This window comes from Oncorhynchus mykiss, chromosome 7, assembly GCF_057628025.1.
Source record: "Oncorhynchus mykiss isolate SJ-2025 chromosome 7, ASM5762802v1, whole genome shotgun sequence".
NCBI lineage: Eukaryota > Metazoa > Chordata > Actinopteri > Salmoniformes > Salmonidae > Oncorhynchus > Oncorhynchus mykiss.
In genome coordinates, this window is record NC_143028.1 from 7773582 (window position 1) to 7792132 (window position 18551).

The 18551-nt window shown below is 42.3% G+C and overlaps 1 protein-coding gene across 5 annotated transcripts; it reads left to right on the forward strand.

Annotated features, from left to right (window-relative positions):
* The first annotated feature begins 1277 nt into the window (after nucleotides 1-1277).
* LOC100136184 (Na/K ATPase alpha subunit) lies at nucleotides 1278-15066 on the forward strand. Of its 5 annotated transcripts, XM_036981849.2 has the most exons (23): nucleotides 1305-1501; nucleotides 4298-4518; nucleotides 4658-4723; nucleotides 5490-5615; nucleotides 6296-6355; nucleotides 7329-7532; nucleotides 7671-7784; nucleotides 7874-8008; nucleotides 8487-8604; nucleotides 8712-8980; nucleotides 9077-9520; nucleotides 9789-9981; nucleotides 10689-10864; nucleotides 10956-11092; nucleotides 11248-11398; nucleotides 11504-11672; nucleotides 11773-11927; nucleotides 12091-12214; nucleotides 12367-12512; nucleotides 13122-13252; nucleotides 14156-14257; nucleotides 14551-14642; nucleotides 14848-15066. In XM_036981849.2, the coding sequence occupies exons 4-23, from the start codon at nucleotides 5586-5588 to the stop codon at nucleotides 14874-14876; spliced, it is 2979 nt and encodes a 992-aa protein (XP_036837744.1). In that variant the 5' UTR covers nucleotides 1305-1501; nucleotides 4298-4518; nucleotides 4658-4723; nucleotides 5490-5585; the 3' UTR covers nucleotides 14877-15066.
* Nucleotides 15067-18551: the final 3485 nt, after the last annotated feature.

The window sequence follows — 18551 nt, forward strand, 5'->3', positions numbered from 1 at the left end:
CAGGCCACCAAGTGTGTGTGCGTGTGTGTGTGACTGTGTATGTGACTGTGTGTGTGTGTTTGTTTGTGTGCCCTCTCTGGATTTGGACAGAGGCTCTTTGTTTGTGTGCCAAGTCTCAGCTCAGGCGAGGAGGCTGGCACTGGCAGAGCCCTGTTACACTCTCTCCTTTATTTAATTCTCTGTTTTTTACTTTCTGGACTAAACTTTTGTTCTTTCTCTTTCGCTCTCTTTCCTGTTTACTTCCTTTCTTTATGTTTTTCCACTTATTGCTTCTTCCGTTCTCTTTTAAACTTTCTGTAGTTATTTCCCTCCCTTTCCTGCCCCTTTGTGATGATGGATGTGATCCTGCGGTAGAGAAACATGAGAGGCGCTGAGCTTGGTCACATGACAGCTTCACCAGGAGACAGGGACACCCACCAGAGACCAGTAGACATGATTCAATGAAACCTGTAGTATTTCTCTTTCTTTCTGTCATTCTTTCTCTCTTCCTCGCATTCTCTTGTTTTCTCCACCATCTCTTTCTTCAGTCTCACTCTCTTTCTCTCACACCTGAGTCTCTCTTCCCTAACGAATGTCTCTCTACTCTACCCACATCCTTTAATTCCCCCTCCTCTTCCTCACTCACTTCTGATCAAGACAGTAAACTGTATCTGGGTTGATCAGATGTGTATCCCTGTAGGATTAGGAATGGAAAGATTGTGAATGGCCAATGGGATGATTGCTCAGACCTCTAGGCCAGGATATGAATGACCCTGGTTTAGGTATTTGACACTGGTATGAATGCATGGTGGTTAAACCTTGTGTAATCCACAATGATTCCACATAATCAAAGAGGCTGTTTATGTGCAGTTGTGTGTGTTTCCTTTCTCTCTCCCCCTCTCTCTCTAGTCAGTGAGTCCTGGAATTCCACAGGTGTTGAGGGATTATTACAGTCTCCTTGTTGAGATTCAATTGGCACAGTGGTCAATTTAGGGCAACAGCAATGAGTTCCCTCTCAAAACAAAACCTATTCACCATTGGGATATTAAACATATGAAAACAGGCCCCTGTGCTAATGCCCCAGAATCATACACTTCCGCTTTGATTGTCAGTTTTCCAAGAACTTACCTCTTTTGCAGTTATCTGGGTAGCAACAAATGAAACGGTGAGAACGGATGGGGCTCAAGCATTTCAAATACAGGTGCCAGTTCCATTTTGTGTTTGTTTGTCCACAATCGTTTTTTTAATGCAGGGAGTGGTCACCTCTAAAAAGTGTAAACACTGGTCATGTTTGCTCTAAATAAGGACCACACACATAGACACACACAGTTTATCTCCATATTTACCTCCTCCCTTGTCTCTGTAGCCAGTTGCACCTATGGGCTGGTATGAGATGAGGTGAGCGATGCCATAAATACCTTTGTTTGGGATCTTTGTTTCCACCCCGGAGGACAAGAGACGGTGCACTTCACTGTTCACCCATCCATGCTGGCTGTGTTTGTCAAAGTTAGTCGAACTTTGGGTAAGCTAACTTTTGTTTGTTGGTCTGTGGATGTTTTACCGCTTGTTAAAGTATACGACAGCCATGTAAAACAATGATTTGTGTTTCAGTGACGTGTTCGGCGCAGGTTTGAACCGCGATCAACACTGTCTGCGAGACACAGCATTGACACCGTTTTGTTGGCTGTGTAGGCCTGGACAGAGTTAGCGATATGTGAATTCGTCCATAGTTGCCAATATATCTTGGCTAGTAGAAAGGGTTGGAAGCAATTTTTCAACTATCCAGGGCCTCGTTTCCCAGAGCCTTTGTAGCGTTAATATCATCGTTAGAACCTTCTTACGATGTAGCTTTAGTAGCCCAGGTGTTTCCCATAGCCTTCGTTAGTTAAGCAGCTCTGAAAAACCTTTGCACATCTCTGAGTGATCCAGACCACTCGTAGAGCAGCCAAGGTGCACCGTTAGATGCTTTTTTTTGCCATTCCGCGTCACTGTCTTCATAGAGGATCTCCGCTAAACATAGAATCAACATTCTATCTGTCTGACTGCGACTGCCGATAACTATAGAACCAAGTTGACTACAAATACAAAGTATCCAAAGTATTTGCAGTTGTTACGAACAAGTGAAGGATAAATGAATGCTTCAAATGAGAACCGAGATGACTGCATTAAAAGATATATCGGCTGCACGGGCCTCTATAGGCTAGTTCAGTTTTACTGAAATCTATTTCATGTTCAGTCAATGGAGTTCTATTTTGCGACTAGGCTACTGTCTGTAAAAAAAAATGTTTTGCCTCAATGTGTTTCATGATGTGTGACAACGTGCCCAATCTGTGATTTTGTGCATTATTATTAGGGAAGCATAATAAACCACCTCAATAACCTTTTTGCAGCCATAGGTGGTAATTTCTCTCTAGGAGCTGACCTGTCGTCATTATTGTGAAATAGTTCTAATGTTAAGGTAAGATTTGAATGGACAAAGCTGACCCGAGAGCAGCGCTGCCTTTCTTTTGATCCTATCAGTATCGACACAAGGTCTAACGACGCACTTAGTGAACGTTCGCTACGTGCTTGTTTGGGGAAACACTTGAAAAGTTGGCTCATAAATAACGTAAATAAAGATGCATCTGGTTACATCGCAACTGGGAAACGAGGACCTGTTCTTGCCCATACTTTCTTCGTTCGGAAGAAAGGTGTATCTTATCAATGTCCATGTTCAGTTGCAGGTGGTTCTCCAAAAACCAGAGAAGATCCAGAAAGATAGTAAAAATCGAAGTTTCGTATCGAGAGAGAAATGCCTCATGCATGTGTTTGGATCTTTGTTTTGGTCGCACTGTGTGATGCGCTGTCATCTATTTTTACACGTGGCCATGGACGCGTCGCATAGAAATGACTAGTTCCTGTAAAGATGTTGGGAAATGCAAGATGTCTGGCAGCTGTTATGGCGAGGGAACTCCTCACTTGGTGCAAAACGTGGATTCTACAAACCTTAAAAAATATTATCTGGTTTTGGGAGAACCACGTGCAACTGAACACAGACATTTATAAGATAGACTTTACTTCTGAATCAAGAATGAAGAAAGTATTAGCAAAACGTTACTTATTGTTAGTTTGTGTCCCTTATATTAGGTAGGTAGGATAAAAAAAAAAAGTTTGAGTCTGCCTGAAGCGAATGAGCTGGTATTCAGGCAAAATATTTGGTGTTGTTTTGGCAGTCAAACTAGTTGAATTTTCTTTGTTATATGTTTTGTTTGTATATTTGTCTTATTTTGTTACCACTTCCCCAGAGCCTTCCAGGGCTTGTTGTCTTGTTTTGTTACCACTTCCCCAGAGCCTTCCAGGGCTTGTTGTCTTATTTTGTTACCACTTCCCCAGAGCCTTCCAGGGCTTGTTGTCTTGTTTTGTTACCACTTCCCCAGAGCCTTCCAGGGCTTGTTGTCTTGTTTTGTTACCACTTCCCCAGAGCCTTCCAGGGCTTGTTGTCTTTTGGGGGGTTATTTTGGTTAGAGAGCAGTGGCAAGTCTTAAGAATTAATGTGTGTGCTTTAGCATGCTAATTATCACAAGTGTGTTATCTTTCAAAGAATGTTTCATATTGAGTATGATATCTAACAAAGAATGTTTCATCAGGTATGCCGTCTTACAAATATTTTTTAATCACAAGTATATTATCTTACAATGATTGTGAATATACTCTAAGTTTGCATGATATTCTCCTTGAAGTATTTTACATGCAAGGTTTGAGTCTTGGAGATTTGGTAGTATTTCTTGCCCTGCTGTCAATCCATTGTTTGTGCCCTCTATGTTAATAAACCTTGGCACTTTGGTTAACTATTGTTCATCTCAATCATTTGACAGACCTGTGCTTAACTTGTCCCGAGGACCTCCCATCGTGTATACATAAAGGTGGCGCAGTACAGTTTACATATCTCTAAAAACACACACTACCTTTCAGAAACTCTCACCTTTTCTGTCTACTCATCTCTCTTTTCTATCTACCCATCTCTCTTTTCTGTCTACCCATCTCTATTTTCTATCTATCCATCTATCATGTCATTATTTCCCTCTCTAAATCTCCATCTACACTCCACAAGGTATAACAGCTACTATGGAAGAATTGACATATCGCCGATTTAAGAGAGTATGGCTTACCAACTTTAAAGGTTTACACTTTTTTGTCAAATGAATCAAGTCTATTTGATTATGTTGGGTTTTTAATAAAGTATGAAAGTTTTGATGTTTCTATTATTTAAATAAACTGGTGTTACACCCCCCCCCCCCCCCCCCCCCCCCCTATCTCTCTTACCCGCCTCTCCCCACAGACTGACAACCACAAACAGCCAGACATTTACTAAACAGACACCCGCGGCACTCCACCCTACCTCCTGAAGTACAACCTCTCCCTGAGTGTGTCAAGGTTACGCACTCTTCCCCACGGCCTCCATCTTAACCTGTGGATTTACATGTGACAGCAAAGGTCAAGGAATGAATGCGCTGTGACGTTGTCCAGTTGGAAGGCAGATAAGATGGCCTCTGGGTCAAAGTCAGTATTGTTTGTTATAATTGCAACAACCAACACGCCACCGAACAAAGGCCAATGGCCTTGGTTTCTATACTGGCAACTTCTGTTTCAAATGTGAGAATAAATGTACAAACACAGTTCTTTATGCTCGCTTCAACAGCTTTTCGTGATATTATTTAGCTTCAAAGGTGCAGGATTTCTTTCAAATCAACCAACAAGTGAGAAAGTAAGTGCAGCAGAGAGAAAGAAAATGATCTTTATTCATTCATTGTCCTCGTTCTTTTCCATTCCACTCCACACTGTTATTACTGTCAACTTCTTTTCCATTCCACTACACACTGTTATTACCGTCAACGTCAGACGGATTCTTTCTTTCAGGGGCCTTGTCGTCAAAATGACCAAGCTGTATAGGTGAAGGTTGAATAAATAAATAAATTACATTTCACAGATCCCCCTCCTCCTCCCCAACCCCTCCCATCCTCAGCCCCCTCTCCACTCACCTGCCTCATTCCTCCTGTGTACCTCCCCTTGGGCAGGTAAACCAGTCGGGTATATAAATATATTCAAACCTCAGTTAGCTATCCAGGGAGCTCTGGGGTGACTCGAGACGTTGAGAAAGTGAGAGAGAGAAGTGTAAACGTGTAACAGGTGGAGTTTCTAAGGATAAGGAGCAAGTATATTCTCTTTACAAACCACTGGGATTGAGAGTCCTAGAACAGCAGTGCAAGGATGGGGCTTGGAGTAAGTCTGGATTTCACTTTTAAGTATCAGGATTTACTTATATTGTGTTCTTTCAACTTAAAAAAATATGTCCTTTTTTTGCAGTTCATATTAAAAGTTTAGCCCTCGGGTCATGGCTGCTTCTTGGTTTTTAAAATAAAGTTCTATATTTGATAAAGTTCTGAATGCACTCCTTATCTAAGCCCTCATTAGGAAAGAGGCACATCGATAGTTCACACTCTCTCATCATTAACGTGCCTTCTGATATACAGAAGGGGAAAGATGATTATAAGCTGGCGGCGACCTCCGAGGACAATGGAAATAAAAAGAGCAAAAAGGAGGTGAAGAAAGCAAAGGAGAAGAAGGACATGGACGATCTGAAAAAGGAAGTTGACCTGGTGAGGAAAACTGATTAGTTATTCATTTACTAACTATATTTATCTAATGTAGTTGACATGAACAATGCACATTTATCGAAATGCAATTTACACATCAAAGCACTGGAATTGGCTGCAAAAATGTTAATCCGTAGCCCCAGAGATGATTTAAATAGTGTGATATAGCATCAAAACTATTTTCAGGAAGAAAAGACTAAGGTTAACAGTAAGCCTATTCATCTCTGTGGATCAGAAAAGGTACAACACACAACGTTTCAAATGTGCATCAAGCTCATTAGCATTTTAATTGACTTACTATTACTCTGCAGTGAGCCTTGGGAGCAGTTTCAAAACCCCAATGGCCTGCGTTTAAACTTCAGAGGAACAGTAGCATATCTTTGGAAACGGCTTTTTTAAATACAAGGAGCAGAATAAAAACGTGTCAGAGCAGAAATGTGAACCAGACAATTCCATCCATCATAAAGAAACACATGACTTATCTTTGGTTTATGTTGAAACCGATGCAGCATAACCTCATCATACCTAGGATCATTTCAAATTGTCAGAGGAATGTGTTTCATAACTATGCATGTGCTGCATATACTTTCGCCATGGGGGAAAAGTTGAGAGAACTCCCTAGTTCAACTAGCAACTGTTTCTTTATTTCTCAATCTCTCTATCCCCCCCCCTCTCTTATTTAGGATGACCACAAGTTGACCTTGGATGAACTTCATAGGAAATACGGCACAGACTTAGCCAGGGTGAGTGAGTGAATATGTGTGTGCCTCTGTTTTTTAAAACCAGTTGTATCAGCTGCTCCTACGGATGATTTCTGACTGTAATTTGAAGCGCATTGAGGTCGTGGAGGTTACGGCACCAGGTCATATCGTAGGTGGAACTTCATCTGCCTTCTAAGTCATGATCACATCACTATCTACCACTGAATCTTTGAACATGAAACACATCTATGTCTTCCTAAAGTTTACACAGAGTTTGGAGTCAAATATATATTTTCCGATTGTGTGACTCCCATTACATTCTTTTCATTTTATTTTTTGAATCCTTTATTTAACCAGAGAGGTCACTTTGAGATGTACATCTCTTTTACAACTGAGCCCTGGCCGTAAAAGCGGCATACATAGTAAACACAGCATAAAAACACAACATTAGACATGCCAGTGAGTGGAAGTTAAAACGCTGCATAGAACACATGGATGAGACTTTCTCCATTTGTGTGACAGCAAGTCAGATTCACATGAACAATTTTTAACAAGCCATAGGGTAGGTCTAATGCAGGGGACACAATATCTGCAATATCAGCTTTGTGTGGAGTACAATTAGGACAGGCCTAAACATTGTCTTGTGTGGAAAGGATAACAGTTAAACACTATTTTGGTGAAGGCGCACAGATAATGATCTGTTGATATTTGATCCAGGGATTAAGCAGAATTTCCACTACAAGGGCCACATTCACACGGGAACATTGAAAGCACTATGTAGTGATGAGGGGCGGGGCGGGGCGAGGTATGGTGGGGGGGGGGGGCTCGTTTGACAGATTTTCTTGCTGACAAAAGGGGAGGGGAAGGTTTTGAGTTCCATAGGTAATCACTCTACTGCCTTTTACTCTGCCTCTTGCTCTTCCCTCTTCCTGCTTTCCTCCCTCCTCCTTTCTCTTCACTCTACCTTTTCCCTCTCTCCTTTTCTCTCACCCCCCCCCCCCCCCCCCCCATCCAGGGTCTAACCTCAGCTCGGGCTAAGGAGATCCTTCTTCGTGATGGCCCCAACACCCTGACCCCTCCTCCCACTACCCCTGAGTGGGTGAAGTTCTGTAGGCAGCTCTTTGGTGGGTTCTCTATGCTCCTATGGATTGGTGCAATGCTCTGCTTCCTGGCCTACGGAATCCAGGCCGCCTCCGAGGATGAGCCAGCTAATGATAATGTGAGAATTATAGAATTCTGAGATAATTTGAGACTTAACAAAAACTACAATGCCTCTAGTGCATGAAAGGGTTTTCTAACTTAACTGTAACGTAATAGTCTCATAGTCTTTCTCCCTCTTCGTTTCTGTCCCTCACAGTTGTACCTGGGTGTTGTGCTCTCTGTTGTCGTCATTGTCACTGGCTGTTTCTCCTACTACCAAGAGGCCAAGAGCTCAAAGATCATGGACTCCTTCAAGAACCTGGTCCCACAGGTTAGACTTCTGCCTTTTCAAACACCTCGGAGAAGAACTTGATTGTATTGTCATGTCTACAGATTGTAATCCTGTCACCTGCCTTGTAGCAAGCCCTGGTTGTCCGTGACGGTGAGAAGAAGAACATCAACGCTGAAGAAGTGGTGGTTGGAGATCTGGTGGAGGTGAAAGGAGGAGATAGGATCCCAGCTGATTTGCGTATTGTCTCTGCCAGCGGCTGCAAGGTGAGTACTTTACAATCCAAGATCATGGGTCAGATATGTAGCCTAAGGGTTCCGCATACTTCAGTTTGGCTGGCCTACTCCCTTAAAAGACCTTTGCTTGAAAAAGTGACAATAGTACTGTTTGTCCATTTTGAGATGCCACAGCCAGTATACACTTTCTCAAAATAGGCAGAATGAATCTAAGATAATTTAAGAAATATGTCATAAATGTTGATGTTTTTGCTAAGGAGATCTTAGTTGACCAATGATAGACGAAGGGGCAAAGACTTCGGCTCCTGAACTTCGGCTGGCCTCAAAGTTTTTTGTGTGTGCACCAACAGCCCCCAAAAAACTTGCCGGAGACCAAAACTAATGAAAACAGCACAAAATGTTGTCATATTTTATGACAAACTGTCCTGAACTGTTTCGGATGGGATGCATGCGGACGCCTTTAGTGTCATTCAGTGTTGTATTAATGCAATTCTCTTTTCCTACTCAGGTGGACAACTCCTCCCTCACTGGTGAATCTGAGCCCCAGACACGTACTCCGGATTTCTCCAATGACAACCCCCTGGAGACAAGGAACATTGCCTTCTTCTCTACCAACTGTGTTGAAGGTAAATAACTTCTGTAACTAGCCGTAGTGATTTAATAGTTCAAATAACTTGAAATGTATCACTTAGCCATTTTGTGATTCTAAACCATATTCTCCATGTTTTGTCAGGAACTGCCAGAGGTATCGTCATCAACACTGGTGACCACACTGTCATGGGTCGTATCGCCACCTTGGCCACGAGTCTGGAGGGTGGGAAGACGCCTATAGCCAAAGAGATTGAGCACTTTATCCACATCATCACCGGTGTGGCCGTCTTCCTGGGCGTGTCTTTCTTCGTCCTCTCCCTCATTCTGGGATATGGTTGGCTGGAAGCTGTCATCTTCCTCATCGGAATCATCGTTGCTAATGTGCCAGAGGGTCTCCTGGCTACTGTAACTGTGAGTACTGATGAAAAGTCATGTTTAACAAAAACTTCAGTCCTAACAACAAAACTTGTTGATTATGTAACTGTCTAATATGGCTTTCTATTGTAGGTGTGCTTAACTCTGACTGCCAAACGTATGGCCAAGAAGAACTGCCTGGTGAAGAATCTTGAAGCTGTTGAGACCTTGGGCTCCACCTCCACCATTTGCTCTGACAAGACCGGAACCCTGACTCAGAACAGAATGACCGTGGCTCACATGTGGTTCGACAACCAGATCCATGAGGCTGACACCACAGAGAATCAGAGTGGTACCTGCTTCGACAAAAGCTCTGCCACCTGGGCTTCCCTGGCTAGAGTCGCTGGCCTGTGCAACCGCGCCGTCTTCCTGGCAGAACAGAACAACGTACCTATCCTCAAGAGAGATGTGGCTGGTGATGCTTCAGAGTCTGCCCTGCTGAAGTGTATCGAGTTGTGCTGCGGGTCTGTCAAAGACATGAGAGAAAAGTACAGCAAGATCGCTGAGATTCCCTTCAACTCCACCAACAAATATCAGGTAACCACATGCACTCTCTGTGGTATCTGTGGGTTAACAACGGGTTAAACTGAGTTGTAGAAGGTGGTGTGATAGACTCAAAATCAGGATGGATGGATGGCTTTTCTCAATCAGCTTGGAAAGGCCACTTTGTATCGACATCCAATAAGTTGCCAGAACTTTCGTTTTCCTGGCACTGTGGGCTACTTACTGGTCATTTCCTGCTAATTTACATTTAAACTCTCTTCATGGTGTCATCTGATCAAAAACCAATTCATTTTGCCCCTAGCTCTCCATTCATAAAAACATTGTGGCCGGAGAGTCCAATCACCTGCTGGTGATGAAGGGAGCCCCTGAGAGGATTCTGGACCGCTGCTCCACCATTTTGATCCAGGGCAAAGAACAGACTCTCAATGACGAGTTGAAGGAAGCCTTCCAGAACGCTTATGAAGAGCTGGGAGGGCTGGGAGAGAGAGTGCTGGGTAAGAGGGCACCAATATTGGACTGAATGAAAAGTCTAGAACAGTGGTATTCAGAATGTTTCAGTGGGGACCCCATTTCTTCAACCAGAATTTCTTGCGACCACACCTCAAATCTAATGACATAACCTTAATGAGGCAATCTGGATTTGCTACATCTTTTATCCTCAATTTTTGGACTTATTGATAAGTACCAATTGATTCTTGAAGATTATAACTGAATAAATGCCTAATTAGTTCAACTGTCGTAAACCATCATAACCCGAAATATAAGCTTTTTTTTTTACTCCAATGTTTGTAAACAAAGTAAATGTAAAACAACACTGAATAGCCTCAAAACGTGGTTAAACTATCATTTTGATATCATGGATGGTCAATCCTTACATCCATAGCTCTGTCTATGAGGGGTATCATTTCTCCAGCCCCATCCCTCAGCTTTTTACCGAACCAGCTGTGGGGAGCCCGCTTTGTTATTGTTTCAACTGCTGATTGCCACTTTAAATTTTAACATCAACAAATAACCTTCAATTCATGACATTTTCAAAATTGAAAGAAACCAATAACAAAATTATCTTTCTTAAAACATTTTGTATATTGTCCCATCATAATCTGTACTCTTAATTTATTTATTTGTGACCGCAATCCAGTTTGACTGGTCTAGAACATGAAGAATTTGTTGTGGCATGTCTCTGACTCTGTGTCTTTTTCAGGTTTCTGTCATTTCCAGCTCCCTGATGACCAGTTCGCTGAGGGCTTCCAGTTTGATTGTGAAGAGGTGAACTTCCCAACTGAGAATCTGTGCTTCGTTGGCCTAATGTCCATGATTGACCCTCCCCGTGCTGCTGTGCCTGACGCTGTAGGAAAGTGCAGGAGTGCTGGAATCAAGGTATGGCAATGTAATACTTGACACGACTCTTCAGTCAATCCACATAGCAGCCACTGTGATCAGACCACTCCTCTTCCCTTCCTTCCCTTAGGTTATCATGGTCACTGGTGATCATCCCATCACTGCTAAGGCCATTGCCAAGGGTGTGGGCATCATTTCTGAAGGAAACGAGACTGTTGAGGACATCGCTGCTCGTCTGAAAATCCCCGTTTCTGAGGTCAATCCGAGGTATGTTGCAATTTGTTTGGGATCATTTCAGTGTATGTCATCACACCGTCTACACTTAAAGGGGAGTGACAGCAACATTTATTTAGCCTTTTTGGGGCATCATCAGAACAGACCAATACAAGCCCCTATATTTAGCTTATATTTGTACCCTCCAGAGATGCCAAGGCCTGTGTTGTCCACGGTGGAGAGCTGAAGGACCTGTCAGCCGAACAGTTGGATGACATTTTGGCCCATCACACTGAGATTGTGTTTGCCAGAACATCTCCTCAGCAGAAGCTGATCATTGTGGAGGGTTGCCAGCGTCAGGTACTATTTTATTGAAATAATTCATGCTCATGAGTCAGTCAGGATGATTGCATCTCACTTTTGGAGTTTCTAACATCTGTTAACACCTCTCTTACTTATCCACAGGGTGCTATTGTGGCTGTGACAGGTGATGGTGTGAATGATTCTCCTGCTCTGAAGAAGGCTGACATCGGTGTTGCTATGGGGATCTCTGGATCTGACGTCTCCAAGCAGGCTGCAGACATGATCCTCCTGGATGACAACTTTGCCTCCATCGTGACTGGTGTTGAAGAGGGTAAGAGAAGCTCTGGCAACGACCATCAATCTGCTGGGTTTTTCCATCCTTCTCTCATCACCCTGACTATTCCTTCCCCCCATCCTCTATTCCCCCTCAGGCCGTCTGATCTTTGACAACTTGAAGAAGTCCATCGCCTACACCCTGACCAGTAATATTCCAGAAATCTCACCCTTCCTCCTCTTCATCATTGCCAACATTCCACTGCCCCTAGGAACTGTCACCATCCTCTGTATTGACCTGGGAACTGATATGGTGGGTCTTTCAGATGTGGATACTCCTCCTCTGTGAACAATCTGATCATGTGTTCTGCTGCGTTATGAAGAACAATGTACATGATCATTTTAGAGTTTGTTTGGAAGGTCTTTGAACTAACTTCAAAGTTACCAAGGTGATCTTTCCCATCATTACCTTCAAGGTCCCAGCTATCTCCCTGGCCTATGAAGAAGCTGAGAATGACATCATGAAGCGACAGCCCAGAAACCCCAAAACTGACAAACTGGTGAACGAGAGGCTCATTAGCATAGCCTACGGTCAAATTGGTAAGGAGTAAATTTGGCCCTTCTTCTGTTTTGCCTGCCTTTACCGTGTCTTGTTGCGTTGTATGTTGGCCAGTCAGTTTCATAGCAAATTAACAATCTGATCAATGTCTCTTCACTGACAAAAATACTCTCCTCATTTTTACTCTTCACAGGTATGATGCAGGCCACAGCCGGTTTCTTCACATACTTTGTTATCCTGGCTGAGAACGGGTTCTTGCCCATGGATTTGCTGGGTATGCGTGTGGACTGGGACAACAAGATAATGAACGACATGGAGGACAGCTACGGCCAGCAGTGGGTAAGTACACAAACACCACTCTGCTTTTTGTTGTACTAACGGATTAGCATTGGCCTTGTTTTGATCTGATAAGTTCTCGATAAGAGCTTTTTCAATCTCTCTCCCATTTTTTTTGTTTAGTTTATTCCAGCATACATGGCAGCTGAAAGCTGAATTGCGTATATATCTGGAAATTCAAGATAACAAAATAAATCAATAAATCTGATACAGTATCAAGAACGTTGAGAAGTCATGGATAGGATCACGGATCAGGGTTGTTGCACAGCTTGCATTTCGGGTAGTCAGCAGAGGAAATATCGATGGTCTTGAGAAAGAAGGAGCATCTCAGTCACAGCCAGGGATTCATACATACAGGTCCGTAGCCTCAACAGTCCTCTCCGTTATTTTGGGCTTCGTCAATAGCTTGCTACTATTCCTCCAGAACTACCATTTGTGAATGCCACTGCTGCCGCCGGCACACAGGTTCACCACACATTTGGTAACAGAGTAGTCAGTAATCTTCACTACTGTAATGTACCAATGTAATAAACATATGTTCTCTCAATCTTCTTTTTTCCATATATCTCTCTACACACTCTCTCTCTCTATGGTCTATGATGCATCCTTCAGACATATGAGCGCAGAAAGATTGTGGAGTTCACCTGCCACACAGCATTCTTCGCCAGTATTGTAGTTGTACAGTGGGCTGATTTGATCATCTGTAAGACCAGGAGGAACTCCATCCTTCAGCAGGGAATGAAGTGAGTACACACATTGATCTGTGTGGTCTTGGTCTGGGTCCTAAGAGTTTTTTTCTGAAACTTGATCTTCACTGCTCTGGTCTTGACTTACACATCACCAGAATCAGAATCACCTTTATTCACCAAGTACATTTACACATACTCACAATTGTACTTGTGATATGATATGTACTTGTGATATGGTGCTGCTAGCAATAGACAACATTAAAGGCCAGAACACAGACAGAGCAATTTACACAAAGTTTAAATGCATTATATACAAAATTGATCAAATGTGCATAGAACTGAAGAGTAAGAGGGAAGAGAGAATATACACATTTACAGTATAAATATATTGTAGAGAATTCAGGGGACTTGAACCCAGGTCCAGCAACTGTCAAGCCAACACCTTAATAATTACACCAAACCGCTCGATGAGGTTGCTAGGTGTTGGGTTAAGGTCGCTACATTACCCCCTTCCTTTGGGAGAGTGTGTCCCCACGTTTCTCTATAGCATGTCCCTGACATGTACACACCTCTCCGGTGACCTCATGGCCACCATCCCATTTCTGACACCAATGTAGCAAATTCAGGGGGTAGCCCCAACCGGGACTCGAAACCAGGTCCAGTGACTGTCAAGCCAACACCTATACCATTACACCAAGAGGCCAGAACCTCTAGACAAGGTCACTAAGTGTTGGATACTTGATGCAGTGTGCATCACAGATTGCATAGTGCCTTGGTCACTACTGGCCAGTTGGTGAGGGCCACAGCCACAGGGGTGGTTTTGGTCACGATGAAGCTGAACTGTTTGCCAGAGGGGAGTTAATGTGCATACAGCCCTGCAACTGACTTCTAAATCGATATCCACCCTGTTGGTATCAAATCCATGATTTCTTCCCCCTTTTTTTTCTCCCATTTCAGGAACCGTATTCTCATCTTCGGACTGTTTGAGGAAACTGCCCTGGCTGTCTTCCTGTCCTACTGTCCTGGAATGGATGTCGCCCTCAGAATGTACCCCCTCAAGTGAGTAGACCCTTCTGATTCTCTTCTGTATATCAGCTTGGAACAAAAGCTCACCCGTTTTAAAGGATGAGTGGTAAAATGGATGGATATTACAATGGGTGGAGGAGACTACTGTGGCCTCAGAATCAGTTGGGGTTGACTAGTTAACTGAAGTGTAATGGCATTTACTGCCCAACCAAGAGAGAAAATGACATTTGACATTTAGGGGCCCTGTAAGCGCATTACCTCGCTGTTTTACGCTCAACTTAATCTCTTTATTCTTTTCTTCTCTCTTTCCTTCTCTCTTTCCTCAGGCCTTGCTGGTGGTTCTGTGCCTTACCCTACTCTCTGCTCATCTTCCTCTATGATGAGGGTAGGAGATACATCCTGCGACGAAACCCAGGAGGTAAGTTCTCAGGGACTATGGACGAAAACAAGCTGTTAAGATAGCGTCGATAATTTTACATCAAAGTTAATTATTGTGTTATAACATGTCAATGGCATGCAGTATTGGGAAGGACAAATTATTTAATTTGACTCATGGAGATTTTCAGTGACGAGATGAAATCTAACTAATTGTGTTATTCTCTCTGAATGTTCTCTTCTTTAAGGTTGGGTGGAACAGGAGACCTACTACTGACAAAAAGAGGCTATCCCCAGGATCACTCAATGTCACTCTGCTGCTACATCTCAACCAACAACATTACACTACATTTCAAAATGCTACATTATCATTACATCCAATGAACACTGTGATGGTGCACTCAGCTGCATTGAGGAGTTCTTGATTGTGATAATGCAAATTGAAATAAACATCACTTCAACACTAATGCTTAGACTGTATTCATGTTTTGTTGTCTGAATTATTTTGATTTATTGGTTTGGATTTAATGTAAGACATGTAGGCTTAAACTGTGTTGCATCTATGGGAGAAGTAACCTAGTACTCCAGCAGGTATATCTCACTGGTCACCCCCAAAGCCAATTCCTCCTTTGGTTGTCTTTCCTTCCAGTTCTCTGCTGCCAATGACTGGAATGAACTGCAAAAATCTCTGAAGCTGGTCACTCATATCTCCCTCACTAGCTTTAAGCACCAGCTGTCAGAGCAGCACACAGATCACTGCACCTGTACATAGCCCATCTGTAAACAGCCCATCTATCTACCTACCTCATCCCCATACAGTATTTATTTATTTATATTGCTCCTTTGCACCCCAGTATCTCTACTTGCACATTAATCTTCTGCACATCTACCCTTCCAGTGTTTAATTGCTATATTCTAATTACTTCGCACATGGCCTATTTATTGCCTTAACTCCCTTATCTTACCTCATTTGCACTCACTGTATATAGACTTTTTGTTTTCTTTTGTTCTACTGTATTATTGACTATGTTTTGTTTATTCCATGTGCAACTGTGTTGTTGTATGTGTCGAATTGCTATGCTTTATCTTGGCCAGATCGCAGCTGCAAATGAGAACTCAACTTGCCTACCTGGTTAAATAAAGGTGATATATATATATATATATATATATATATATATATATATATATATATATATATATATATATATATATATATATATATATATATATATATTTTTTTTTACCAAATGGTGTCACCAAGCAGGCCAAAACTCCATACCACCAAAACAGGCTGACATTTCAGGTATTCTTTTCAAACAGCTCTTAAACTTAAATTCACAGTATTATTCCAACCTAAAAAAAAGGAATAAAACCAAGGAATATCTAGTTTTTGACTGCACTGGACCTTTCAGCACTTGATAATTTAGGATTGCACATTTTATACTCTGTTGAAATGCTGAACACTGTTATCCTTATTGAACTGTAGGATTCCAAAATAGAACACCTAAAATAACATTCTAAAACTCCCTCCTTATGGTTATATATAGAAAACACAAGGCTTGTGACACAGATGGATTAATTGTTTTGTTTTGATGCTGACAACAGCAAGGTTGAGGGAGGGTATGTGAGGTAGATCTAGGTTTATGATTATATATGATTACTAGGCCAGACAAACAATGAGAGAATGGAAATATGAAAACACTTGCAAACAAACGTGAAATCCATTGAAGTCAAGCCAAATATGGCTTCAAAACAATGAGTCATACGGAACACATGCACACAATGGTGAAAAGGTATTGGTATGTCAAAGCTATTAGTCAAGGATTCCATCTGGCCGTATTTGATTACCCTCTCTCCTCTGTTTGAGCCCCTATCCTCAATTATCTTAAGGGCCTGTCTGACTGAATGGTATTCACTAAAAACTCCAAACTGGATACAGGCTTTATTATCCAGTTATGAATGAGACATGGGTTCATGGAACGTTTATTCATTATCTCCAGCACCATACCAGAGTCTACATACTGTATGTGAAAACGGTACATTTATATGATCTGCAGTTAAAAAGATAAGAAGAAAGGTCCTGGAAAATGCTCTGTGACATCACAGTGTAGGATTAAAAGTAGTGGTTGGAACCCGAAATTATTTTCCAATCGTTTGGTTCTGAAAAAAAAAAAGAATCCGTTCCGTTTCACTGTTCCGACCAGCAAAATAAAGTTCTGAACCGGTTCAAACCCCAAAAAAGTAACGGTTTACAATTGATTTAAAAAAACATTTAGCTCAACATTAAATTACTTCACCAATCAGTGCGGATAGAGGAGCTTGCTATGGAGGGGGCAAGCTATAGTTATTTACATGCATTGGACAGACAAGTGTAGGGTGCGAGATGTGACTGAAATTTTGCGGTTTGGGAGAGAGCGAGAGAGGGTGGAGAAGGAAGCTTAGCTTGAATCGTTTATACCTACGGAGGAGCGAGCAGCTTCTATGAAGGAACGTTGAATGTCTTTGAACTTCTGAGAGTTAGCTTAACGTTGGACCAGAGCTAGCTAGCTAGCCAACAGGCTTGTTGTGTGCAGAGTGGAACCAGAATTCAAATAAAAACACGTGAAAGCTGATAACTATAGTATCCTTAACTAGCATTGAAAAAGTGAATCCATTCTTCTCTAATTAAAATCTTTCTCCCCAATTTCTGAATCACGCTTGTAATGTCAGTAGGCTACAATGGCCTATGCTTCAGAGGGGGAGGGGAAAGTATCCTACACACACACACACACACACACACACACACACACACTGGAATAAGTTTGAGTGACAGAGTGAGGGCTTTGCAGAGGCGCTTTGTTACATTTTTTGTAGGACTCAAAATATACAGTACAGCATTGTACTCCAATTTATACCTCAACATAGTGTGAAATAAAAATATAAACAATAGCCCAAATGTGGGCAAAATTTTCCAGGGGGGAATGAGGAGATTCAGGATCTTTTCCTCACGGCATCTTTCCCCCATGCGTTTCCATGACTTTCCATTGTTTTGGTCGAGTTCCATTGACCTCTCTACCACATCTATTGCGCACACAGTGAGCAGCCAGTTTAGTTGGCGCAAAGTCAGATAGTCTTGTGTTCCAAAACATTTTGTTTTTAGTAGCTTGAATCGTTCCTGCTCACATCGAGGTAAAGTGCGGAAGAATTGAAGGAATGAATCCGAGCCTCGGGCTTATCATCTGTGGAAGCCGAGGCTTCCAGCGAGGCGCGGATTTCATTGGCCTTGTTAGCCGTGATTTTAATTCTTCAATCGAAGTCGCGAAAGTGCTACTCCCCATAGTTGTTTCACCAAAGGTACCGACTGAAAAGGAACCTATTATCACCTGCTGTTTGATGTATACAGTGAAAAGGGAGCAACTTCAACCAAAACAATGGTGCTGTTCTATGAAAGAGAGCCTGTATTTTTTGGCTTGTGTTTGCATATGGGTCAAATGCAAAGCTGACCTTAGATCAGTCTATAGGCCTACTAGGGACAGCTTCATCCTACTCTGAGACCAACTTGTTGACTGGTTTTTCTTCCCCACTAGGGGGCATTATGCAGATAAAGAGAGAGGCCCTTCCTCTCCTTGCTCTGTGGGGACAGGAACGTGATAGTTTCCATGGTAACTCATTTATAGGATCGGGCTCACAGCTTGTATATACAATTTGAGATATTTTTAGTTCCGTCTTTGAACATCCACACACACACACACACACACACACACACACACACTGTGCCTAAGTGTTCCGCTGTCTGTCCATCTGTCCACCAAGTCTCTCCAAGTAAAATTCATGCAAACGCATTCAAGCAGCTTCTTGGGTACAGCAAGTCCTAGATGATACTGTACATCGGCATGAATCATTAAGCAAAGTCTTGTGTATAATAATATTAAATTCAATATAATTAGCATTTCAAATAGTTTTCTTTTACTTT

Coding starts and splice junctions, on each gene's coding strand:
- LOC100136184 (XM_090239489.1), top strand. CDS start 4,622: ATGTACAAACACAGTTCTTTATGCTCGCTTCAACAGCTTTTCGTGATA. Junction 12,513..13,121: donor ACAGCTACGGCCAGCAGTGG/GTAAGTACACAA, acceptor TGCATCCTTCAG/ACATATGAGCGCAGAAAGAT. Junction 13,253..14,155: donor ATCCTTCAGCAGGGAATGAA/GTGAGTACACAC, acceptor CTCCCATTTCAG/GAACCGTATTCTCATCTTCG.